Genomic DNA, 27,054 nt, shown 5'->3' with positions numbered 1-27,054 from the left:
CCCTTCCCTGACAGAGCTGCTCTGCCTCTAGCTAGCTACCTGCTCTGACCCCAGGGACCCTCTGATGGGGAAGTGGAGCCCCAGGACCTGTCCTGCCTGCTGTGTGAAGCCTGCACTGTATCTCAAGCCTGGCGCCACTAGGGGAAAGCTCAGGCCTGGGGAGGGCTGATGGAGAGGACAGGGTAGGGGAGGCAGAGGGGTACCAGGGACAGGTCTTCCTCTGGGACAGAGTAGATCTGGGAGAAGCAGGGGGTCACCACACACAGGCCTCACTCATCTGACAAACAGCTTCAAGGTATAGGCTGAGAATAACCAATGCAGTTTCAAAGAAAGTCGCTAGGTGTTTATGGTCACAATAGCCCTCTTACAATTTTATTAAATAAACCAAGACACAGGATGCTGAGCTAACATGCGGATTTTTAATTTCACCTTTATTTAACCAGGTAGGCTAGTTGAGAACAAGTTCTCATTTGCAACTGCGACCTGGCCAAGATAAAGCATAGCAATTCGACACAGTTACACATGGAATAAACAAAAGTCAATACAGTAGAACAAAAGAAAAACAAAAAGTCTATATACAGCAAATGAGGTAAGTTAAGGCAATAAGTAGGCCATGGTGGCAAAGTAATTACAATTAAACACTGGAATGGTAGATGTGCAGAAGATGAATGTGCAAGTAGAGATACTGGGGCGCAAAGGCGCAAGATAAATACAGTATGGGGACGAGGTAGGTAGATAGATGGGCTATTTACAGATGGGCTATGTACAGGTGCAGTGATCTGCTCTGACAGCTGGTGCTTAAAGCTAGTGAGGGAGATATGAGTCTCCAGCTTCAGAGATTTTTGCAGTTCATTCCAGTCATTGACAGCAGAGAACTGGAAGGAAAGACGACCAAAGGAGGAATTGGCTTTGGGGTGACCAGTGCTGGAGCGCGTGCTACGAGTGGGTGCTGCTATGGTGACCAGCGAGCTGAGATAAGGCGGGGCTTTACCTAGCAGAGACTTGTAGATGACCTGGAGCCAATGGGTTTGGCGACGAGTATGAAGCAAGTGCCAACCAACGAGAGCGTACAGGTCGCAATGGTAGGTAGTGTATGGGGCTTTGGTGACAAAACAGATGGCACTGTGATAACAAATTGGATGCAGTCAGAGTAGAGTGTTGAAGGCTACTTTATAGATGACATCATCAATGTCAAGGATCAGTAGGATGGTCAGTTTTACGAGGGTATGTTTGGCAGCATGAGTGAAGGATGCTTTGTTGCAATATAGGAAGCCGATTCTAGATGTAATTTTGGATTGGGGATGCTTAATGTGAGTCTGGAAGGAGAGTTCAGTCTAACCAGACACCCAGGTATTTGTAGTTGTCCACGTATTCTAAGTCAGAGCCGTCCAGAGTAGTGATGCTGGACAGGCGAGCAGGTGCGGGCGGTGATCAATTGAATAGCATGCATTTAGTTTTACTTGTGTTTAAGAGCAGTTGGAGGCCACAGAAGAAGAGTTGTATGGCATTGAAGCTCGTCTGGAGGTTAGTTAGTTTGTCAGAATGGACAACAAAATAGAGCCATCAGAAAATGTAAACCTTTGCTAAACTTAAAGTCTGGTTGTGCTGCATCTTACCGGTACAGGTGGGGGCCAGGGGGTGCTGGGGACTGCAACTGGGGGTAGAGTGCACAGCCTGGTCCCCCTCTTCACCTGTTCCATCTGATCCTGGTACTGTGCCTGTGGAGAACAACAAAGCTGTCACACACAAACGGACCAGCCCTCAAAAGCCTGTGCACCTTAAGTCAAATTTCTTCTCCAAGTTCTTCTGTAATAGTCACAATGGAAATGGCATCCCAATAGTTGAAACTGTTTGTTAGCATTGTTCTTTTGTACCTCAGTTGAGTGGATTTTCTCCTCTGCTTCTTGAGCACATGCTATCCAAGCATCTGTGGCTGACTGGAAAATTTGGGAAGGTAATCTGAGGATGAAGAGATTGAAACTGCTAAACTGGTTCTGGTGACTGCATGCAACCGAATCTATGGGCCCTCAGTCTGCCCTGTGGTTAGTGTTACCAATACCTACCTGGGTGAGACTTCCTTGAGTTTGGCCAGGATGGCCCTGGCGTCAGACAGAGACCTGTAGAGGCAGCGCAGACCGCGGCTACGCCGGTTCTCCAATATAGACAGCTAGGGAACATGTCAGTCAGTTGGGAAAGAACGTTAGCGCTACAAATGGCATGAGAAACACTCACTACCCACACTAACAGAATTCCGAGGAACATGCAGGTATCTCAACATACACATTCAACCCACATACCTCTGCTCCCTGAGACCTTCTAGTTGCCTTGGCACACAGGTCTCTGCACCGCTTGATCTCATCCTCCAGGCTCATCTTCTCAGCAGCTGACTGGTTACTATGGGAAAGAATCACTGCACATTTAACACAGCAGCAGCACAATGCTCAGAAGAGTTAGTGGCATGTTAACCTACATGCCACTCATTAGGACGCATGTGAAAACACTGCAGGTGTTGTGATGCTGCTGTGTGTTTAGAAACATGTCATAACATGCCTCAGCTCCAGGAAATTATTCAGCTGGGTATCATACTCCTTGTTCTTCTTGTGGATGTTCTTAGAAATGCTGTGGAAGATGAAAACATTTTAAAAATTTGAATCAAAGTTTGTCACTCACACCTATATAGACAACCAAATCTGCATTTATCAATGACTCCAATGTCGATCATGTTGAAGGTCCCTTTGGCGTTCACCCATGGTGCCCATTTGGATATACACAGGGCCAGACAGCCTCGGCCATACCTCTCCTGTGACTCCGCCAACTCCTTTATCTCAATCTTTAAGGCCTTCAGTGTTTCCTGATTCTCTTTCTTCTCCTGTTGGTCCTTCTTCACCTCCTCCTCCAGCTTCTGCTGGAACAGGCCCAGCTCTTTATGGATGATCTGGAACACAACACACCATCAGTCACTGGGCAAAACATCATGGAACACTTCCACCCACACTAAAACGGCAGTTTCAACTCCTCTTCCAGACAGAAGTAGGGTGAAGTGTTGCCCATGACAATGATCTTGGGTCAGTTTTGCATTACCCCCCTAATGGTTAACCTGTTGGGGCTAGGGGGCAGTATTTGCACGGCCGGATAAAAAAAACATACCCGATTTAAACTGGTTACTACTCTTGCCCAGAAACGAGAATATGCATATAATTAGTAGATTTGGATAGAAAACACTAAAGTTTCTAAAACTGTTTGAATGGTGTCTGAGTATAACAGAACTCATATGGCAGGCCAAAACCTGAGAAGATTCCATACAGGAAGTGCCCTGCCTGACAATTTGTTCTCCTTCTGTGGCATCTATCGAAAACACAGCGTTCATGAGAATTCTAAAATTTTTTCTTTCAGCCTTTGAATGAATACAACGTCGCCGTTTGGAATATTATCGCTATTTTACGAGAAAAATAGCATAAAAATTGATTTTAAACATCGTTTGACATGCTTCGAAGTACGGTAATGGAATATTTTGCATTTTTTTGTCACGAAATGCACTCACGCGTCACCCTTTCGGATACTGACCTGAACGCACGAACAAAAACAGAGGTATTTGAATATAACTATGGATTATTTGGAACCAAAACATTTGTTGTTGAAGTAGAAGTCCTAGGAGTGCATTCTGACGAAGAACAGCAAAGGTAATCCAATTTTTCTTATAGTAAATCTGAGTTTGGTGAGGGCCAAACTTGGTGGGTGTCAAATTAGCTAGCCGTGATATCTACTCAGAATATTGCAAAATGTGCTTTCGCCGAAAAGCTATTTTAAAATCTGACACCGCGATTGCATAAAGGAGTTCTGTATCTATAATTCTTAAAATAATTACATATTTTGTGAATGTTATTCATGAGTAATTTAGTAAATTCACCAGAAGTTTGCGGTGGGTATGCTAGTTCTGAACATCACATGCTAATGTAAAAAGCTGTTTTTGATATAAATATGAACTTGATTGAACAAAACATGCATGTATTGTATAACATAATGTACTAGGAGTGTCATCTGATGAAGATCAAAGGTTAGTGCTGCATTTAGCTGTGGTTTTGGTTTATGACATATATGCTTGCTTTGAAAATGGCTGTGTGATTATTTTTGGCAGGGTACTCTCCTGACATAATCTGTTTTGCTTTCGCTGTAAAGCCTTTTTGAAATCGGTCAATGTGGTTAGATTAACGAGAGTCTTGTCTTTAAAATGGTGTAAAATAGTCATATGTTTGAGAAATTGAAGTTATAGCATTTGAGGTATTTGTATTTCGCGCCACGCGATTCCACTGGCTGTTGACTAGGTGGGACGCAAACACCCCACCTTGCCCAGGGAGGTTAAGGTTAGGATTGGGGAAGCTGATCATAGATCTCTACCTAGGGAAACTTCACCCTGAGCCTTCCACACCAGTATGGGAGTACTCCTTTCTACCTGTATTGAATGGTTGATTTCCTCTTGCTCTCCTTCTAGGGCAGATATCTCAGTTTGGCGTCTTTGCTTCACAGCGCCGTAATCCTGCTTCATTTGCTGGATCTGCTGCTCAAACTCCGCATTGCTCTTCTCTTTCTTGTTCATGTCTCCCTGGAGCATGGAAACAGGAATGATGAGAGGTCAATATATGATAGAGCACAATAATGTATTAAGTAAAGGCTTATTAGGTATTCAAAACTCACATTATTCCCTTCAAAAGGCTCATAAGGCTCCGTGTTAACAGCCACTTCACTCATTGTGTCACAAATTACTACCTATGGAAAGAAAGAAAAAAACGAAACATTACACTGGGCCTTGTGATCGGTGATCTTAGAAACTTTCAAATGGAGTGAGGACTATCCCACCTGTACTTCCACTGCAGTCTTTCCAGGTGCCTTGGTACTGCGAACAGGAGCATAAACAGTCTCACACAATCCCCGTTCATCCACACCGCCAATATAAAGATCAAAATCCTCAAGGTTATGCGGCTCATGGTTATTATATGACTTGTCCTCCGCTCTCAGAGTTTCAATGGCACGTGCTATTTCGTTGGCAGGCGGGGCAGGTGGAGAGCCAAAAACAGGTAAAACATATGGGCTGGGGAGATTAGCGATCACCTGAAGATAGCCACTGAATTCAACCGGGTTAGGCCGAACATTAATGAGAGAAAAAGGCTCATCATCATAATCCCTAGGTCCAGAGTCATGAGAGTTTGGGAGGAACTCCATAGCAGAAGGGTTTAGAGAGAGTCCATTGGGGATATCCCCTATGAAGTCTAGATTGTCCATTCTGTGAGTGTTGGCATCCTGCAGTGACACAGCATGCTTCATGAGGCCCAGGAGGTTGTCGGTCATGACGAAGCGCAGCGACTCGAGGAGGAAGTGCTCAAGGCCACCTGCCTCCTGGATCTTCTGCTGGGCAACAGGAGGGAAGTTGTTCAGCTCACCCACCAACAAGGGGTCCTGGGCCCCTAAGGGACCGTACTCTTCCAGGATCTGGGCAAAGTAGCTGGGAGGAAAAGCAGACTTACAGGTTAGAGCCAGAGGCCATACACAAGGATCAGCATGACATCTGAATACACAACCAATATTTCAGGTCATTGCTTGGACTTGTGCATCCTCATGAGTCATTGATACAAGTTATAACACACATTTTCTGCAGACTAAGACACTGTTGTCCAATACCCAAAGGAGAAATACCTGAGGCACTTACTCGTACAAACTCTCTTTAGTTGGGTCAGGGTTGTTGTCCAATATTCTATTGTAGTGGCTACTGCGACTGCCAATGTTGTACTGTCCCTCAAACTCTGCCACCTGATTTCGAAGATGATTGGGAATGCTGAATGGGTCAGTGGAGTCAAGGAACATTCTGCAGAGAAATGAGCTGGTGAGAACAAGCTGGGGGTTGTCAATGGGCAGACTTGAAGACGGTGTTCTACAGAATAAGTAACTTACAAAGAGTCATGTAAAAAATCCTCGTCGTCCTCCTCTCTTGAGGTACCACCTCTCATTCCCGACAGGACAATAACTGACTATGTAACAGAAAATAAAATTATATTGATGTCCAGAAAACACAATAGCCTACATTTCTCTAGGTTTAAGGTTAGAGTTACACAAAGCAACTTTCACATCACTTGCAACTGCAACTAAAATTGCATCTCAAAATAACTTTGCTGTTACATGAAGCAACTCAAAAGCAATTAAAATTGCATCCAACAGCCAATCAAATTCAAGCTGCTTGTTTGATAACTCTAAACGCAACCCATGTGATATGCTGCATTACATCATGGTTTCACAAATTTGTTGTTTATCCAACTGTTTGGTTATTCTAACGGCAAGGATATAGAAGAAACACAGCCTGTAAAGCCAACAGCTAACTAAGCTAGCAAGCAAAGTTTATGGTGGACAATCTGTTTAGGAAGAGGTTTGGGTTCACTTCAAAATTACAGACTGCTAAACCATGTACAATAATTTGTATACATCTCCTGTTGTGCCCGTTTCTGTTCTGTCAACCCTGATCACGTTTTTTTTTCTACACAGCACTGAAAGCGGTGTTAATGTGACAACTGGGTCGGAATACCAAACCTTCGAATGGTTCATGTGACAAGTTTGTTTTGATTGGCTGTTGCAAGCAACTAGTTGCAAAATTTTGAAACGTTACAACTAGATGCAGCCAAGTTGCAGGGGTGTGATTTTCAAAGCAACTCTGTTGCAAGCACCTAAAATAGCGTGGAAGTTGCATAGTGTAACAGCCTAAGTCCTAATGCTCACCCCCTTTGGCTCCTTCTGCTTTTTTTTGCGGTTTCTGTTCCTAGTCTTTATAGGGGAATTCTGAAATTGAGGGTTTTGATTATTAGTATATTATGCCTTATGTCAAATGCAACACTAAAAGACAAAGTTTGCTTTAAAAAAAATTTGATTTCCAACAAACACTTACAATTTCATTTTCAATCCCTGTCTTTTTAATCACTAAACAATGACCGTCTGAAAGAGGATGAAAACAGTTAACACGGCTGGAAACAGGAACAAAAACATCAGCAAAACTTAATGAAATGTTTGCTTCAAGTTGACCTTTCCCCTGGTAAGGAAGATGTGCGGGTCCAAACGCTTACCCATTATTTCAAAATAATCATCCAGCACAGTGTGGCAGGTGGCATACTGGTCTCTGTGCTCCTCCAGAGTCCAGATAAACAGCCTCATTTCCTGGGAAGGGGCCTGCTTCAGGTACTCCGTTAGAGTCAGGCCTAGGCGGCTAAAAAACTCAGGCATGGTCCCAAACTTCTCTATGAGCATGTCCTGCAGGGGGGCAAAATTGAGCAAAGGAGCGAGGTCGAGCTGCTCCAGGTGGTCTGCATAGCGGTCAATGAACAGTGCAGCTGAATTCAGACCTGTGGAGGAAAGAAAAAATTATCCAAGCTGTCACAAAGCATAGAGTCATGCCCAATTGTGTTGCTGCTGAGTACCTGAAGAGAACCAGTAATCTAGTGGTGAGAGGGTACACAGGTATGCAGCTGGGAGGTTAGCATTGCCCTTCAATACATACGTTGAAAATGCAAATTTGTGCTGACCTGCGCAGTTCAGTTGGTGGGCCCAGTCGTGCAGCTTGGGGCTGGTGTCCAGGCAGCCGCTTAGGCCATGGATAAAGACACGGGCCCACACCCGGTTCTTCCTTTCCAGGAGGAGCTCTACAACATCCCCCAGGGACTCCACCTTTCTCTCAGTGTACGAAGTGCCCAGCTTGTTCCCCTTGATCTGGTCCAGGTCCATCCATGGCTTAAGGATCTCCATCAGAACAGAGATGTTGTGGCTCTCGGCCCTGAATAGGTCTTTACGCTCACTGATCTGAAGCAGAACACGGTCCCCGTAAGCTAGCCAGGTGGGGGATGAAGCTGGAGAAGGGTGTTCAACAGTTAGAAACTGAGGATAATGTGACAAAGAGAAGCTGTGGCGTGGTCAGAAGAACATTTGGAAAGTAACAGTGATGTGAATTGCATCATGTATTTACACTGAACAAAAATATAAAACGAAACTGACGAGTTAATATAAAGGAAAATCTGTCAATCCAAATAAATTCATTAGGCCCTAGTCTATAGATTTCACATGACTGGTAGGGCCACAGCCATGGGTTGGTCTGGGAGGACATAGGCCCACCTACTTGGGAGCAAGGCCCAGGAAATCAGAATGAGTTTTTGGCGTACAAAAAAGGGTGGCTGGTCTCAGACGATCCCACAGGGGAAGAAGCCGGATGTGGATGTCCTGAGCTGGCATGGTTACACGTGGTCTGTGGTTGTGAGGCTGGTTGGACATACTGTCAAATTCTCCTAAATGGACGTTGCTTTTATAGGTGGCTTATGGTAGAGAAATGAACATTAAATTATATGGCAACAGCTCAGGTGGACATTCCTGCAGTCAGCATGCCAATTGCACACTCCCTCAACTTGACATCTGTGGCATTGTGTTGTATGACAAACCTCCACATTTTAGAGTGGCCTTTTATTGTCCCCAGCACAAGGTGTACCTGTGTAATGATCATGCTGTTCAAATCAGCTTCTTGATGATATGCCACATGAATAGATTATCTTGGCAAAATAAATGTTCACCAACAGGGATGTTAGACATTTGTGCACAACATTTGAGAAAAATAATATTTTGGGTGTATGGAACATTTCTGGGATCTTTTACTTCAGCTCATGAAACATGAGACTTTACCTGTTGCGTTTATATTTGTTCAGTGTAGTCACATCTTTACATTCTTTAAGGGTGAGATCATTGAAACAGGTTCCTTTAGAAAGGAAAATGTTGAACGTACATCCGGTGGAATATAATACATGTAAGATGTCTGTACCCTTCTGTTCTATGACAATGGTTTCCCCGTTCTCCAAAGGTATTTGATCATTCTTGGCTTGCGTAGACAGAGAAGCATCTTGCCTATGTTGCTTCCGCCTAAGTTTACGATCCTCTTTGGATTTCAACTTCTTGAGACTGGCAAGCAAAATAACAAAACATTGAAAACATACAGAAACAATTGTGATTGTGTAATAGTACTGCCTTGGTTAAAGATGTGCTTGACATACAAGTTGTGTATTCAGTGGGCAGTCTGAAAATTAGTTGGGTATGGACATTAAGAGAAACTTGAGCACAAAAATATTTAATCTCACCTTGTACATTTCTGATTTACTCTCAATGTTGCTTTACCCATAGGTTTGTCAATAGATGCTTCAAACTAAAGACAGAATAATACATTCATTAGCGTGTTCTCCAAATTTGCAATGACTTTTAATAACGCGACAACTTGAGAAATTACTTACCTCACATTTGACAAGCCCTGTTGAACCATAGATTTTAATATGACAGATTCTACCCCCACAGTCTGGAGTAAAACACATTCCCTGCAGGAAATCCTGTGGGTAAAAACAGGCATGAGTATACCAGAGGCAAGAGTAACAAAAAATAAAATGGGTGTGCACTTGACCATTGTAAATAGATGTTACCTTTTCATTCTTATCAGAGAATGCTGTTGCTTTCAACTTCTTCCAACAGTTGATATGGTACTCCACTTCGCAGCTTTGGCAGCAAACCAGCCGAATGAAACCCTATGAGTAAAGACAGCAGTTTGAGTGCTTAGTGAACATGTTAGGTCTGACTTTCATGGAGGCAATTTAGGTTGAACACATTTGCCTTTAACCTTAAAATCTGGATCTGTGAAGTAGATTTCTATTTTGGAATGTCCGTGGCAATTCTGGTGCCGACAAATGGCATCTGGTTTAGGTGGAAATTTGCACATCTCTATGGATTCCTCTAGCAGCTCCTGGTTTGGGGTTAAAATAAAACAAAATCTAAATGACAGCAAGCAATGACATTTCCTGTCTCATTTAAACAGTTGAGTTGACCCAAACCCAAGTGAGATCGATGAAAACATACCTTGAAATAGTCCAGCTTACTTTCCTCAACAATAACTTTAGTAGTGGGCCAGGTCAGTTTACCAGGCGTTATCTTTTTCTTAACCATTTGCATAGAATCAGAAAACTGTTCCAGAGCAAGTGGAAATCTACAAGGGTGGAGAAAAAACATCAGTTTACCCAGTGATGTGCAGCTAATTTCAGCATGATCTATAAGTCTTATTCCATTTGTATCTACCGGTTCTCCTTCTGATATGCCTTTCCAATGCCATAAAAAACCAGACACTGAAACTTCCTCTCTTCAAAATGTTTGATCTTTTCAAAGTCTTTTTGAGCTTCAGCAAGTTCCTAAATAGGAAAAAACCCATTAGTACAAAGCCTGATGGAGGGCAAATGTGATTTGTAGACCATATCAAAAACAGTAATGTTAGCCTCCCTTTGTAGCTAGCTATCACAGAATGTTTCTTACCTCTGGTTGACCAATCTCTATCAGAGCTGAGGCATGGCCATAAATCAGCACAACTTGGTCAAGAGCACAGAGGCCAAGTTCCTGGGGAGAAAAAAAAAATTAAGGGGCCTTCCTCAAACTGTTGCAAACACAGAATAGTCTAGAATGTCAGTGTGTGCTATAGCGTTAACACTTCCCTTCATTGAAACTAAGGGGCCTTAGCCCGAACCATGGGGGAAAAAAACAACCCCAGACCATTATTCCTCCACCAAACGTAATGGCATTATGCATTGGTGCAGGTACGGGTCTCCTGGCATCCGCCAAACCCAGATTTGTCCATCGGACTGCCAGATGGTGAAGCGTGATTCATCACGACAAAGTCCAAAGGTGGCGAGCTTTACACCACTCCAACCGAGGACAGAAGATTTTTTACACGCTACACACTTCAGCAGTCCCGTTCTGTGAGCTTGTGTGGCCTACCACTACGCAGCTGAGCCGTTGATGATCCTAGACATGTCCACTTCACAATACCAGCACTTGCAATTGACCGGGCAAACATGCTAGCTAGTTAAAATACGTTGGTTAGCCGTCTAAATTGTCAAGACTTGGTTGTGGGGAAAGATATAAAAATCTGCTTCGTACTTTTGAGAGCTCACCATGGCTTCACCTCCACATCTGAACAAGGTCAAGCAATGTTCTCTAAAACAAAGCCCAGTGATGTATTCATTCTGCTGGTTACATTGAAAAAGTGTCTTAACAGAAGCAAAAGGACAATAGAAACTCTTGTTTCGCTACGTTTGCTTCTTATACAGTTTGTAACGAACACACCCCAGTTTCCGGAGCACCCTTCCTAATGCACACCCCATATACAGTGCATTCGGAAAGTATTCAGACCCCTTCTTCTAAAAAGGATTTTTTTTTTTAAATCGCAATCTACACACATTACTCCACAATGACAAAGCAAAAACCGGTTTACAAATGTGTAAAAATAAATAACCTTAAATATATATTACATTTAAGTATTCAGATCCTTTGCTATGAGACTCAATTGAGCGGAGGTGCATCCTGTTTACATTGATCATCTTTGAGACGTTTCTACAACTTGGGAGTCCACCCGTGGTTAATTCAACTGATTAAACATTTGGAAAGAAAAACACCCACCTGTATCTTTAAAAAAAAAAAAAAAAAAAAAAGTTGACAGTGCTTGTCAAGCAAAATCCAAGCCATGAGGTCGAAGGAATTGGCAGTAGAGCTCCGAGACAGGATTGTGTCAAGGCACAGATCTGGGAAGGGTACCAAAACATTTCTGCAGCATTGAAAGTCCAAGAATACAGCGGCCACCATTCTTAAATGGAAGAAATTTGGAAACACCAAAGACTCTTCCTAGAGCTGATCGCCCTCCCCCGATTGCTCAGTTTGGCAGAAGGGCCTTGGTCAGGGAGGTGACCAAGAAATCAACAGTGACAGAGCTCCAGAGTTCCTCTGTGGAGAGAGAACCTTCCAGAAGGACAACCATCTTTGCAGCACTCCACCAAATCAGGCCTTTATGGTGGAGTGGCCAGACAGATATGCCAGTCTTCAGTAAAAGGCACATGACAGCCCGCTTGGAGTTTGCCAAAAAGTACCTAAAGACTGACCATTAGAAACAAGACTCTGGTCTGATGAAGCCAAGATTGAACTCTGTGGCCTGAATGCCAAGCATCACATCTGAAGGTAACCTGGCACCATCCCTACAGTGAAGCATGGTGGTGGCAGCATCATGATGTGGGGATGTTTTTCAGTGGCAAGGACTGGGAGACTAGTCAGGATCAAGGGAAAGATGAATGGAGCAAAATACAGAGATCCTTCATGAAAACTTTCTCCAGAGCACTCAGGACCTCAGACTGGGGCGAAGGTTGACCTTCCAACAGGACAACAACCCTAAGCACACAGCCAAGAAAACAGAGGAGTGGCATTGGGACAAGTCTCAATGTCCTTGAGTGGCCCAGCCAAAGCCCGCACTTGAACCCAATCAAACATCTCTGGAGAGACCTGAAAATAGCTGTGCAGCGACACTCCCCATCCAACTTGAATATCTGCAGAGAACCTCCCCAAATACAGGTGTGCCAAGCTTGTAGCGTCTCACCCAGGAAGACTTGAGGCTGTAATCGCAGCAAAAGGTGCTTAAACAAAGTACTAAGTTCCAAACTGCCTCTGGAAGCAACATCAGCACAATAATGGTTTGCCTGGAAAATTCATGGTTTCCATGGCCGAGCAGCCGCACACAAGCCTAAGATCACCACGTGCAATGCCAAGTGTTGGCTGGAGTGATGTAAAGCTCGCCAGCATTGGACACTGGAGCAGTGGAAACGTGTTCTCTGGAGTTAATTACCACACGTCACCATTGGCAGTCTGACGGACGAATCTGGGTTTGGCGGATGCCAATGGTCTGGGGATGTTTTTCATGGTTCAGGCTAGTCCCCTTAATTCCAGTGAAGGGAAATCTTAATGCTACAGCATACAATGACATTCTAGATGTGCCAACAGTTTGGGGAAGGCCCTTTCCTGTTTCAGCATGACAATGCCCCTGTGCACAAAGCAAGGTGCATACAGAAATGGTTTGTCTAGATAGGTGTGGAAGAACTTGACTGGCCTGCACAGAGCCCTGACCTCAACCCCATCGAACACCATTGGGATGAATTGGAACACCGACTGCGAGCCAGGCCCACTCGCCAACCATCAGTGCCCGACCTCACTAAACGCTTGTAGCTGAATGATAGAAAGCCCCAGGAGCATGGAATGAGCTGTTAAACAAGCAGGTGTCCACATACACTACATAACCAAAAGCATCTTCTGAACGCTGCACATCACCTGGTGTGCACTCAGTTTGATTGAACATTTACTATGTTGTGTAACAGTTTGTACTGAACGACACGTTTCCAAAAAACTAACTTTTTTAGTATAGGGGGCAGCATTCGGAATTTTGGATGAGAAGCGTGCCCAAAGTCAACTGCCTGCTACTCAGGCCCAGAAGCTAGGATATGCATAAATCGGTAGATTTGGATAGAAAACTAAAGTTTAAAAAAAAAACTGTTCAAATTATGTCTGAGTATAACAGAACTTATTTGGCAGGTGACACCAAGGACAAACCATCCAGGATTTTTTTTTTTTTTTTTTTTTTTTTGAGGTGACAGTGTTTACAATGGGTTTTCTATGTGGATCTAAGGCACTTGCTTGCATCCACTGGATGTCAAAAGTCTAGAAATTGGTTGATGTTTTTCTTTTGAGTAATGAAGAAGTATGGCTGTTCAGAACGAGGGTCGAGTCTAGTGTACTGTTGTGGTTGGGGCACGCGACCTGAAAGTTCGCTCCACTTTATTTTCGTCCTGTATCAAACAGTTTATCCCGTCTTAAATTTTAACAATTATTTACGTTAAATACCTCAAGTTGTAATAGGAAACTTGTTTGAAATGTTTGGATCAAGATTACAGGTAACTTACAGATTTTGTAGTCATGTTGCGCGAGTTGGAACCGGTGTTTTTCTGAATAAAACACGCCAAATAAATGGACATTTGAGATATAACGACAGAATTTATCGAACAAAAGGATCATTTATGATGTTTATGGGATATATTGGAGTGCCAACAGAAGATCTTCAAAGGTAAGGCATGAATTATATCATTATTTCTGAGTTGTAGTATCTGGCGGGTTGAATTATGATTGTCATGTGTTTGTTTGATGGGGTGCTGTCCTCAGATAATAGCATGGTTTGCCTTCGCCGTAAAGCCTTTTTGAAATCTGACACGGTGGCTAGATTAACAAGTTAGGTTCTCTCGACTGTTTGTCCTGTCTCCCTGTAGCGCCGTCTTAGGCGTCTCACAGTACGGACATTGCAATTTATTGCCTTGGCCACATCTGCAGTCCTCATGCCTCCTTGCAGCATGCCTAAGGCACGTTCACGCAGATGAGCAGGGACCCTGGGCATCTTTCTTTTGGTGTTTTTCAGAGTCAGTAGAAAGGCCTCTTTACTGTCCTAAGTTTTCATAACTGTGACCTTAATTGCTTACCGTCTGTAAGCTGTTAGTGTCTTAACGACCGTTCCACAGGTGCATGTTCATCAATTGTTTATGGTTCATTGAACAAGCATGGGAAACAGTGTTTAACCCCTTTACAATGAAAATCTGTGAAGTTATTTGGATTTTTACAAATTATCTTTGAAAGACAGGGTCCTGAAAAAGGCACAATTCTTTTATTGCAAGCGTTTATAATGTTGATATCTTGGATGGTCATTATTTGCACCCATAGCTGTCTATGAATTTTAGAGTGGTTACATTTCTCCAGCCCCATCCCTGCATTTTGAACGCGCAACCCCTCCACGTATTTCAACTGAACGCTCAGACCACCACCATTTGCGATTAATTAAACATAACACTACGTTTTTTCATACTGAACACAGCCCTGAGGATGATCTCATTTTGGGAACCTATTAAAACATCCTGTGAAAATAAAAGGGCAGTTCAAAACTACCACTGACAAACATTGAATTTGATAGAAAGTTGTTTCACAGGTTAGAGAAAACTGGATGAAGTGGAGTACAATTTGAGCTGAAGTTGCCCAACTCTACCACCTCTAGTGTCACTGAGGGCTGATTGTGAGAGGAACTGTGCTGTACCTTTGGTGTGCTGGTCGCCAGGATGCTGAGGGCCTGGGAGAAGGCCTGCTCTGCGTTGCGGCATCGCTGGTCGGCCAGGGCCATGTGGGCATCCTGCACAGCTGACATCAGTGCATCCCGCACACTAGGGTCTCTGGAGCTGCCGGATACCGCCTGAGTGGGAAGGGGTATCAGTGAGTCACTAATAACACACAAGTTTGTTTAGAAAAAAACTTTGCGTGTGAAAACTGCTTCAGGAGATCATGCATCATCCTAGCTGATGTGTTCTTTGTGGTAAAAACGATTATGGGATGAATATACTACAGTGGGGGAAAAAAAGTATTTAGTCAGCCACCAATTGTGCAAGTTCTCCCACTTAAAAAGATGAGGCTTGTAATTTTCATCATCATAGGTACATGTCAGCTATGACAGACAAAATGAGAAGAAAAAAAATCCAGAAAATCACATTGTAGGATTTTTAATGAATTTATTTGCAAATTATGGTGGAAAATAAGTATTTGGTCACCTACAAACAATCAAGATTTCTGGCTCTCACAGACCTGTAACAACTTCTTTAAGAGGCTCCCCTGTCCTCCACTCGTTACCTGTATTAATGGCACCTGTTTGAACTTGTTATCAGTATAAAAGACACCTGTCCACAACCTCAAACAGTCACACTCCAAACTCCACTATGGCCAAGACCAAAGAGCTGTCAAAGGACACCAGAAACAAAATTGTAGACCTGCACCAGGCTGGGAAGACTGAATCTGCAATAGGTAAGCAGCTTGGTTTGAAGAAAATCAACTGTGGGAGCAATTATTAGGAAATGGAAGACATACAAGACTACTGACAATCTCCCTTGATCTGGGGCTCCACGCAAGATCTCACCCCGTGGGGTCAAAATGATCACAAGAACGGTGAGCAAAAATCCCAGAACCACACGGGGGGACCTAGTGAATGACCTGCAGAGAGCTGGGACCAAAGTCACAAAGCCTACCATCAGTAACACACTACGCCGCCAGGGACTCAAATCCTGCAGTGCCAGACGTGTCCCCCTGCTTAAGCCAGTACATGTCCAGGCCCATCTGAAGTTTGCTAGAGAGCATTTGGATGATCCAGAAGAGGATTGGGAGAATGTCATATGGTCAGATGAAACCAAAATATAACTTTGTTTGGAGGACAAAGAATGCTGAGTTGCATCCAAAGAACACCATACCTACTGTGAAGCATGGGGGTGGAAACATCATGCTTTGTGGCTGTTTTTCTGCAAAGGGACCAGGACGACTGATTCGTGTAAAGGAAAGAATGAATGGGGCCATGTATCGTGAGATTGAGTGAAAACCTCCTTCCATCAGCAAGGGCATTGAAGATGAAACATGGCTGGGTCTTTCAGCATGACAATGATCCCAAACACACCGCCCGGGCAACAAAGGAGTGGCTTCGTAAGAAGCATTTCAAGGTCCTGGAGTGGCCTAGCCAGTCTCCAGATCTCAGCCCCATAGAAAATGGGTTGGATCAAAAAATCAACTGTTAACTGCCCTGAGTTACTGGTCTATTGACTACATTGTCCCTGATACTGTATGACGTTGTGATGTCTCAGTATGTAGAAATCCCTTCACAATTTGAATAGGCAAATTGGGGTAACATTTCAGATTAAATGACTCAGAATAGATATTTCGAAAAGAAAACAGAATGGTTGTACAAAAGGAATTTGTGCTAATCTTTATTTGTGTAAAATAATTATACAATCGGTTTGCATTAGACTTACACTAGTCTAATGTATCCTATATGCCTCGCTGTATATTGTATGGGGTTTGGCCTGATTTTATAGCTGATGCCTGGCCTCTGAGTAGCTCTTCTAAGCTTCTTGTCTATATGGGCTCTGCCCTGTGACTGGTCTGCGATCAGAGTGAGTAGCTCCTCTGAGCTGCCTGGCTTTCATCTGCTCTACCCTTGTGACTGTTCTGGGATCAGCGGTGGCTGTTAATGTGGCGCAGCAGGAACTGTTGACAGGATACCTGCCTGGCAACGCACTGTTGATATGGATGGAATCAGGCACTGTGCCAGACAACACTACAGCCGAGGGAGGGAGTAGGAGAGGGAATGAGGCAGGTAGAGATGAAGTGTACATTTTTCCTATAGTCAAAGCTATTAACTTTGCACCTGGGGTGGAGGAGAGTCAAAGGGAGGGGAAGGTTAAGGGAGGGGGGGAAGGAAGAGGAGAGGAAGGGAGGCAGTTTACTAGACATGCCTTGGTCTTCCCCTCAGGGTTACCTCCTGCTGTGCAGGAACCTCTGACTGCACTCGTCTTCTCTCTTCGTTTTTATCAGGCATGCCTCTTGACGACACAATTTTATTTTTTCCCCTCTATTTTCTGTTGTTCCGTTTCCCCTCTATTTTTTATTCTTGATGAAGGGAAGTAAGGCGAAAGCAGAGGATGTTGCAGCATTTTTGCACTTGTCTTTTGAGAATCGTTTGTTTCATTTTGATTCGATTGTCTTGCATGTGACATTTTGTCATACTTTTGAGCTGCTTTTTAACTGGCTTTGAATTACATATAATGAAATGAAAAGGAATTCACATGAATCCAGTGAAATATGATCATAATAACCTGTACATAAATTGATCTGTTACCAAGAGAAACAAGATTTGCCTCATTCCTTTTCCATGCCTTCCCTGTAGCTCAGTTGGTAGAGCATGGTGTTTGCAACACCAGGGTTGTGGGTTCGATTCCCACGGGGGGCCAGCACAGAAAAAAAATGTATGATATGTATGAAATTGTATGAAATGTATGCATTCACTACTGTAAGTCACTCTGAATAAGAGCGTCTGCTAAATGACTAAAATGTAAAATCTTTGGAGGGAGTTGAAAGTCAGTGTTGCCCAGCGACAGCCCCAAAACATCACTGCTCTAGAGGAGATCTGCATGGCGGAATGGGCCAAAATACCAGCAACAGTGTGTGAAAACCTTGTGAAGACTTACAGAAAACGTTTGACCTGTGTCATTGCCAACAAAGGGTATATAACAAAGTATTGAGAGACTTTTGTTATTGACCAAATACTTATTTTCCACCATAATTTGCAAATAAATTCATAAAAAATCCTACAATGTGATTTTCTGGATTCTTTTTCTCATTTTGTCTGTCATCGTTGAAGTGTACCTATGATGAAAATTACAGGCCTCTCATCTTTTTAAGTGGGAGAACTTGCAATTGGTGGCTGACTAAATACTTTTTCCCCCCACTGTAACTATGTTTCAGCGCCAGGGAGGTGGTGGGTTAAACTCACAGGAGGCCACAGTACATTTTGATAATGAGATGCATGCCATTAGTAATGTAAAGTTATGGCAAGAAATACAAGGAAGGAAAAGCATCCAGCGTTGTGAAAACCTGTTTGACTTGTAACATGAGGTCATTGTCACATTGCGGTCTACCTTTTCCTTTGACTGCTGGTTTCGGTTCTTCCCTTTTGTTCTCTCTGAAGCACAGGGCTCCGGTTTGCTGCCATTTTTATCAGCCATCTCACTGAAAAGAAAAACAGATCACTTTTAGGTGTTGACAATGCCAACTTCTGAGTAGCCTACTGTAGTCAATTGCACACTACAAAAACTTAACTGAATATCTCCTGTGTTACTTGAGGCAGACCAAAAACAGGAAATCACCCAAGTATGCAAGGGTGTGCACAGAGCTGTAGGCGTGCCACATGATTCGACAAGCACTGTCAAGCATTAATCAAGTTAGCAAGAGTGTACATACTTGCAAACAAAGGTGCGTCGTATGTGCTTTTCCTATACACAATTTTAAAAGAACAGATTCAGATTCTTGGTAGCATTCAATAAAGCAGAAAATATCCATTGCTTCCGATAAAGCCTAAATTATTTTTCCACTGTTAGGGTGGACCAAAAAGCTTAAATTTGCCATCATACTGTTCATTAGTGTGGTCATGAAACCAGAATTTTAGGTTTGGTATCACGATTCCAAGGCAAAAAAAAGGCATATTATGAGCCCTAGTCATAGAATGGCACTTGACCAAGACATATCTTGAGTTCAATATCATTAAAAGTTTTATTTTTCAACGCATGCATTAATGAATCAAATGACTTTTTTTAACCAAACTACATAACAGTAATCATTTGAATGGCGAATCTCAACTGATAAAATTAAGTAGCCGAGGCCTATTCACAATACAGTTGAAAGCACAAATAGGTGTGCGCATGCATTGAGTTAGAGCTTGTTTTGGCTGATTTCATGGGCCTATAGATGAAAAACAATCTGCATCCCTTCCATTTGGGACTTATATTATACTGATCAACAACCTTTACATGGAAGAAGCCATCTTTAATAAAAGTGTGCGCTCTTTAAGAACCATGTGATCATTCACACACACGGTCAGTTTGAGGTTTGAGCAAAGATAAGACGAATTGAATAAATAGTGACAGTCAGCTTTGAAAATCTGAAATAATTTGCATTATGGTTCACATACTATCAAACAAGGTACTGAATTTATGTTAGCTGCAGCTGTAAGGCAGCAAAGAAAGTTAGCCTACAAAGCTAGAAGCTACCGGTATCATCTTGCATTTTAAAGTGTTCTAGCATGTAATGGAAAATCTTTACCGTAAGAGGCATTAGGGGGAAAAAAATGAATATTACCAATCGAACGACATCTATTGCAGGATAAAAATCAATGTTAGCGTTTACATAGCTGGCCATAAAATGGTGCATTTTACTTTATAGGTTGGTTATTTAGGCTTCTAACGCATTGCTTTCAACTACATAAAACGATTAAGCTGTGTCTTTACATTAAAAAGATCTCAATCAGTAGATGACATGAAACATTTGACAGATGAACCGAAAGTAACAATCTAGTACCGAACAATTCATGTTCTAGTATCGAAAAAGTACTGAAGTTTAGGTATACCGAGCAACACCCTACTGTTCACATACGCATCAACTTTACCACACTAGTAATGCCCGTTGGTCAATATACTGCTTTAAAAGTCGTTCTTCCCCACTAAACAGCAGACCTGGTCTTTTGGTCTGGTAGAGGTAAGCCTAATGTATTACAAACCCAGAAGACAAATCAAACATAAAACTCACACTTTCATCTCTTTAGGCACCTTGGTATTATCCACCGAATGTGCTCTTCCTGCACCTTTCACCAAGGAGAAAAGGGTTAGCTTCTGAAAACTCAGACAACACAAGGCTCCCAGTGAAAAAACAGCAACTTGGCAAAGAAAGTGGCAGCCTGTGTTCTTAAAGAGACAGCACAAGGAAGTCAAAACAACCAGAAGGTTATGATAGGCTGAACTTGTTAGGTATTGACATAAGCAGCTGACTCATATCAAAAGCATCTCATGGAACCTAAAATTCTACATTGTATTTAACAAACTAAAAAGCCAAACTATATTTGCTTCCATTTATACTGAACAAAAATAAACAATTTCAAACACTGCTGAGTTACAGTTCATATAAGGAAATCAGTCAACTGAAAGAAACTCATTAGGCCCTAATCTATGGATTTCACATGACTGGGCAGGGGAGCAGCCCCAGCCAATCAATGATTTTCCCCCACAAAACGGCTTTATTACAGACAGAGGTACACCCCGCCCCGCACTTTGTGCCCAGACACCTGTGTAATTGTCATATTTAAATCAACTTCTTGATTTGCCACACCTTTCAGGTAGATGGATTATCCTGACAAAGGATAAGATGCTCACTAAAAGGCATTAAAACAAAATGAGCACAAATTGAGAAATAATAATTGTGCATACAGAACATTTCTGGGATCTTTTTCAGCTTATGAAACATGGGACCAGCACATAAAACATTGAGTTTATATTTGTTCGGTGCATATCAACCCAAACAGAAGACTTAATTTCTAGCAAAACAGAAATAGTAGCCAAAAACATCCTACCTGGTTGTGTCTGGCTTTCCACCTTGACTTCCAAGCCCTGTGTTCGGTGACATGAAAAACAGAAATAAACAATAACTAAAACATTAGGGTTGACGAACACTGAAAAAAAAAAAAAATGAAAAACGCAAGCTGCAACAATTTCCGTTTGAGTTAGTTCATATACACTGCTCAAAAAAAATAAAGGGAACACTTAAACACCACAATGTAACTCCAAGTCAATCACACTTCTGTGAAATCAAACTGTCCACTTAGGAAGCAACACTGATTGACAATACATTTCACATGCTGTTGTGCAAATGGAATAGACAAGAGGTGGAAATTATAGGCAATTAGCAAGACACCCCCAATAAAGGAGTGGTTCTTCAGGTGGTGACCACAGACCACTTCTCAGTTCCTATGCTTCCTGGCTGATGTTGTGGTCACTTTTGAATGCTGGCGGTGCTTTCACTCTAGTGGTAGCATGAGACGGAGTCTACAACCCACACAAGTGGCTCAGGTAGTGCAGCTCATCCAGGATGGCACATCAATGCGAGCTGTGGCAAGAAGGTTTGCTGTGTCTGTCAGCGTAGTGTCCAGAGCATGGAGGCGCTACCAGGAGGGAGGCCAGTACATCAGGAGACGTGGAGGAGGCCGTAAGAGGGCAACAACCCAGCAGCAGGACCGCTACCTCCGCCTTTGTGCAAGGAGGAGCAGCAGGAGCACTGCAAAATGACCTCCAGCAGGCCACAAATGTGCATGTGTCTGCTCAAACGGTCAGAAACAGACTCCATGAGGGTGATATGAGGGCCCGACATCCACAGGTGGGAGTTGTGCTTACAGCCCAACACCGTGCAGGACGTTTGGCATTTGCCAGAGAACACCAAGATTGGCAAATTCGCCACTGGCGCCCTGTGCTCTTCACAGATGAAAGCAGGTTCACACTGAGCACGTGACAGACGTGACAGAGTCTGGAGACGCCGTGGAGAACATTCTGCTGCCTGCAACATCCACCAGCATGACCGGTTTGGCGGTGGGTCAGTCATGGTGTGGGGTGGCATTTCTTTGGGGGGCCGCACAGCCCTCCATGTGCTCGCCAGAGGTAGCCTGACTGCCATTAGGTACCGAGATGAGATCCTCAGACCCCTTGTGAGACCATATGCTGGTGCGGTTGGCCCTGGGTTCCTCCTAATGCAAGACGATGCTAGACCTCATGTGGCTGGAGTGTGTCAGCAGTTCCTGCAAGAGGAAGGCATTGATGCTATGGACTGGCCCGCCCGTTCCCCAGACCTGAATCCAATTGAGCACATCATGTCTCGCTCCATCCACCAACTCCACGTTGCACCACAGACTGTCCAGGAGTTGGCGGATGCTTTAGTCCAGGTCTGGGAGGAGATCCCTCAGGAGACCATCCGCCACATCAGGAGCATGCCCAGGCGTTGTAGGGAGGTCATACAGGCACGTGGAGGCCACACACACTGAGCCTCATTTTGACTTGTTTTAAGGACATTACATCAAAGTTGGATCAGCCTATAGTGTGGTTTTCCACTAATTTTGTGTGACTCCAAATCCAGACCTCCATGGGTTGATAAATTGGATTTCCATTGATTATTTTTGTGTGATTTTGTTGTCAGCACATTGAACTATGTAAAGAAAAAAGTATTTAATAAGATTATTTCATTCATTCAGATCTAGAATGTGTTATTTTAGTGTTCCCTTTATTTTTTTAGACCCTAATATATGGATTTCATGACTGGGAATACTGGTATGAAATCAGTTTGTCACAGCTTAAAAAAATAAATTAAAAAAAGTAGGGGCATGGATCAGGAAACCAGTCAGTATCTGGTGGCCACCATTTGCCTCATGCAGCACAACATATTTTGCATAGAGTTGATCAGGCTGTAGACTATGACCTGGGGAATGTTGTCCCACTCTTCTTCAATGCCTGTGCGAAACTACTGGATATTGGCGGAAACTGGAACACGGCGATCCAGAGCCTCCCAAACTTGCTCAATGGGTGACCGTGCAGTCGGAGAGTATTCAGACCTATTTACAGTCACGTTACAGCCTTATTCTAAAATGTATTAAATTAGAATTTCTCTTCTACACACCCCCCATAACGACAAAGCGAAAACAGGTTTAAAAATAAAATACTATATTTACATAATTACTCAGACCCTTTGCTATGAGACACGAAATTGAGCTCAGGCATTTCCATTGATCATCCTTGAGGTGTTTCATAAACTTGATTAGAGTCCAGCTATAGAAAATTCTATTGATTGGACATGATTTGGAAAGGCACACACCTGTCTATATAAAGGTCCCACAGTTGACAATGCATGTCAGAGCAAAAACCAAGCCATGGGGTCGAAGGAATTATCTGTAGAGCTCTGAGACATGATTGTGTCGAGGCACAGATCTGGGGAAGCATTAAAAAAAGTCTGCAGCATTGAAGGTCCCCAAGAACAGTTGAGCAATCGGGGGAAGGGCCTTGGTCAGGGAGGTGACCAAGAACCCGGATGGTCACTGACAGAGCTCCTCTGTGGAGATGGGAGAACCTTCCAGAAGGACAACCATCTCTGCACCACTCCACTAAAATCAGGCCTTTATGGTAGACTGGCCAGATGAGCCACTCAGTAAAAGTGCACGACAGCCCGCTTGGAGGACTGACCATGAGCAACAAGATGCTCTGAACTGATGAAACCAAGATTGAACGGCAAGATTAACATCTGGAGGAAACCTGGCACCATCCCTAAGGTGAAGCATGGTGGTGGCAGCATTATGCTGTGGGATGTTTTTCAGTGGCAGCAACAGAGACTAGTCAGGATTGATGGAAAGATGAATGGAGCAAAGTACAGAGATCCTTGATGAAGTCCTGAGTGCTCTGGAGTAGGTGCTCAGACTGGGGCGAAGGTTCACCTTCCAACAGGTCAACAACCCTAAGCACACAGCCGAGACAACGCAGGAGTGGATTCCAAACAAGTCTCTGAAAGTCCTTGAGTGGCCCAGCCAGAGCCCGGACTTGAACATCTCTGAAATAGCTGTGCAGCGACGCTACCCATCCAACCGGAGAGCTTAAGAGGATCAGCAGAAGAACAGGAGATACTCCCCAAATACAGGTGTGCCAAGCTTAGTTATACCCAAGACTCGAGGCTGTAATTGCTGCCAAAGATGCTTCAAAGTACTGCGTAAAGGGTCTTAATACTTATGTACATTTTATATTTCAGTTTATTTGATACATTTGCTAAAAATTCTAAACCCGATTTTGCTTTATCATTATGGGGTATTGTGTATATTGAGGAAATATGTAACCTAACAAATTGTGGAAAAAGTGAAGGCATCTGAATACTTTCCAAATGTACTGCATGTCTGGTGGGTATGCAGGCCATGAAAGAACTGGGACATTTTCCACGTCCAGGAATTGTGTCCAGAGCCGTGCGACATGGGGCTGTGCATTATCATACAGAAACAACGGGCCTCAGAATTTAGTCACGGTGTCTCTGCATTCAATTTGACATCGATAAAACGCAATTGTGTTCGTAGCTTATGCCTGCTAATACCATAACCCCACCATGGACCACTCTTCACAACTTTGACGTTAGGATACCGCTCACCCACACGACGCCATGTGCCCGGTACAGTTGTAACTGGGATTAATCCGTGAAGAGCACACTTCTCTAGTGTGCCAGTGGCCATCGAAGGTGAGAATTTGCCCACTGAAGTCTTATAACGCAGAACTGCAGTCAGGTCAAGACCCTGGTGAGGATGACGAGCACGCAGTTAAGCTTCCCTGAGACGGTTTCTAACAGTTTCTAGGTTTGCACAACCAAAGAATTTCTGCAGTTTCATCAGCTGTCCGGGTGACTGGTCTCAGGCCATGCCACAGGTGAAGCAGCCAGATGTAGAGGTCCTGGGCTGGCGTGGTTACACGTGGTCTGCGGTTGAGGCCAGTTGGACGTACTGCCAAATTTTCTAAAACGACATTCAATTCTCTTAACAGCTCTGGTGGACATTCCTGCAGTCAGCATACCAATTGTACTCTTCCTCAAAATATTGAGACATCTGTGGCATTGTGTTGTGTGACAAAACTGCACATTTTAGAGTGGTCTTCTGTCCCGAGCACAAGGTACAGCTGTGTAATGAACATGCTGTTGAATCAACTTCTTGATATGCCACACCTGTCAGGTGGATGGAATATCTTGGCAAAGGAGAAACCCTCACAGGGATTTAAACATTTGTGAACCAATTGAGAGAAATAAGACGTATGGAAATTTCTGGCCTCTTATTTCAACTCATGAAACCAACAGTTATGCATGTTCTGTTTATATTTGTTCAGTGTATTTGGTCTGCATAACATGCCTAACAGTATTACTCACAACAGGACTTTAGAAACATGAATGTCCATGAGATGACATCAACGCTATAGCTTATCAAACAGCTCACTAATCAGTGCACAACAAAGCAATCACCAGTTGCTGTAGTTGAAACTACTCTTGGATTAAGTCCCATCTGTACTCTACAAGGACTGTTGTGAACAAAATGTGTCATCCTGAATGCAATTCATAGATTAGGGTACTGAAAGTTGAGGCTCAGGTCTGAGTAACTGACCTTGTTCTCAGCAGCAGTGTTTTTAGCAGAAGGCTCAACCTTACTGGTGGGTTTAGCAGTCTGTTGTGACTCTGTAGTGTCTCCTCTGGTGGTACTCTCTGTTCTGTAAGTCACAGTAAAACACCAGGTTAACAACTTCAAAATTATCAACAACTGCATGATTGCCGTTGGTTCGTAAACATTTGAGTAATACTGTACATACCTTTTACTTGAAACTTTCTTAGCTGCAGTTTTATTTGATCTTCCAGCTAGAAATGAATAGTTTGTAAACATGAAAAGAAACATCAAATCAAAGATAATACATACAGACAATGATCTAGCAAAAGCAGACTACCTCCAACAAACAATTATAAACTTAGAACAATTGAGGAAAAACTGCTTTTGAGGAACCAACAGGGATGCAAACTGGTGAGAGCCCAATAAGGTGACAATGCATCGCACTGAAACATGCAACAACAAAAAAAATCCCTGCTAGGGGGAAATGCAGATTTTAACTAATGAAAACATGCTCAGTCTGTAAAATAAGTGGTTAATGTAAACCTAACTCGCAGCTAAAAAAAATTAAGGAAAGCAATCCAATGTGTTGCTAGACTACCTGAACACTTGTTTAACAAGCAATGCCTCATTTTGACCTAATTCTCTCATTCTGAAAACGAACCACATACTGTAGAGGGAAAACAGTAGTTTGTTAACGTGTCACAGATTGCCAGGGTCGCGTTATAACATGAGGACAGGTGTTGTGCCGAAGAACAACCCACTACCCCCCGTGAACGCACTCAATTCTTCATTGCTGCAACTTGCGATTTCTGCTTTCACTCCGTTGTCAGTTAAGCCTACATTTCACTGATCTTAGTAGAAAGCATGTTTTTTGTTGGTGTCCTCTGATCGCAGGGGAGGTACAAATGTCTGCAGTTTTCGGTTTGGCCATTTGATTCAAGTGTATTAGACTATAAATAAATCTGCCAAAATTCATCTCCCATGACTTATTTGACTAGTAGTTGAAATGTTTAGCTTGCCTACATTTTACTCCCTCGGTTTAATACACATCCATGAATTAAGGTTTCCTATCCTGACGTGAAATTTGTTCTGTAGAAAGTATTTGACAAAAGCAAATTAGAAGGGGGGGGGGTGAATTCCAGCAAGGCCATTTCCTTGCCTGCTGAATTCTCCCTTCTATTTTGGGGGCTGCAAGGCCTGGCACACTTCAGAATCATTGTGGTAGCTCATGTTGACCAGTAGTGTGTGCCACAGAAAGTTTGACTAGCCACAAAATTAAGGAACTTAATACAGGGAGAATTTCAGCAGGCAAGAAAATGGCCTTGCCGAAATACTCTTCTCTCCCACCCCGATTTCTAATTTCCTTACATTTTGTCACTAGAGCCAAAAACGTATTTTATTTATACAGGTTCTCATTGAGAACCTATTTTCCAAGAGAGACAGGGTCCAATAGCAGCAGAGGGAACAACATTTCAGACAAAACAACTTACATACATTAACACAACATTAAAACTATAAACACATACAGTACAACAAAAACATTTTACATTAAAAACAAACATCTTGACTAAAAACAGCTAGCCTAAAAAACAATT

At 43.1% G+C, this 27,054-nt stretch overlaps 1 protein-coding gene across 3 annotated transcripts in view; it reads right to left on the bottom strand.

Moving 5' to 3' along the window:
- Positions 1 to 27,054, bottom strand: part of ttc3 (tetratricopeptide repeat domain 3) — a 45,878-nt gene that overhangs the window by 2,503 nt on the left and 16,321 nt on the right. For all 3 annotated transcript variants that reach the window (XM_029690955.1, XM_029690957.1, XM_029690956.1), the window contains exons 13-41: positions 25,665 to 25,710; positions 25,463 to 25,565; positions 20,879 to 20,915; positions 20,062 to 20,116; positions 18,399 to 18,489; positions 14,987 to 15,139; positions 10,357 to 10,437; positions 10,126 to 10,235; positions 9,910 to 10,036; positions 9,674 to 9,796; positions 9,480 to 9,581; positions 9,297 to 9,389; positions 9,147 to 9,211; positions 8,834 to 8,970; positions 7,557 to 7,877; positions 7,101 to 7,376; positions 6,926 to 6,972; positions 6,760 to 6,819; positions 5,944 to 6,020; positions 5,702 to 5,857; positions 4,855 to 5,497; positions 4,693 to 4,764; positions 4,451 to 4,600; positions 2,796 to 2,935; positions 2,551 to 2,619; positions 2,298 to 2,394; positions 2,064 to 2,167; positions 1,875 to 1,959; positions 1,617 to 1,718 (exon numbers count right to left, since the gene is read on the bottom strand). In XM_029690955.1, coding sequence (XP_029546815.1) covers positions 1,617 to 1,718; positions 1,875 to 1,959; positions 2,064 to 2,167; positions 2,298 to 2,394; positions 2,551 to 2,619; positions 2,796 to 2,935; positions 4,451 to 4,600; positions 4,693 to 4,764; positions 4,855 to 5,497; positions 5,702 to 5,857; positions 5,944 to 6,020; positions 6,760 to 6,819; positions 6,926 to 6,972; positions 7,101 to 7,376; positions 7,557 to 7,877; positions 8,834 to 8,970; positions 9,147 to 9,211; positions 9,297 to 9,389; positions 9,480 to 9,581; positions 9,674 to 9,796; positions 9,910 to 10,036; positions 10,126 to 10,235; positions 10,357 to 10,437; positions 14,987 to 15,139; positions 18,399 to 18,489; positions 20,062 to 20,116; positions 20,879 to 20,915; positions 25,463 to 25,565; positions 25,665 to 25,710 — 3,722 coding nt within the window. The remainder of the gene's footprint in view (positions 1 to 1,616; positions 1,719 to 1,874; positions 1,960 to 2,063; positions 2,168 to 2,297; positions 2,395 to 2,550; positions 2,620 to 2,795; positions 2,936 to 4,450; positions 4,601 to 4,692; positions 4,765 to 4,854; positions 5,498 to 5,701; positions 5,858 to 5,943; positions 6,021 to 6,759; positions 6,820 to 6,925; positions 6,973 to 7,100; positions 7,377 to 7,556; positions 7,878 to 8,833; positions 8,971 to 9,146; positions 9,212 to 9,296; positions 9,390 to 9,479; positions 9,582 to 9,673; positions 9,797 to 9,909; positions 10,037 to 10,125; positions 10,236 to 10,356; positions 10,438 to 14,986; positions 15,140 to 18,398; positions 18,490 to 20,061; positions 20,117 to 20,878; positions 20,916 to 25,462; positions 25,566 to 25,664; positions 25,711 to 27,054) is intronic.

Source organism: Salmo trutta, chromosome 15 (genome assembly GCF_901001165.1).
Source record: "Salmo trutta chromosome 15, fSalTru1.1, whole genome shotgun sequence".
Classification (NCBI taxonomy): Eukaryota; Metazoa; Chordata; class Actinopteri; order Salmoniformes; family Salmonidae; genus Salmo; species Salmo trutta.
Note: the sequence above shows the minus strand (reverse complement) of the source record. Positions and strands in the feature narration are given on the sequence as shown.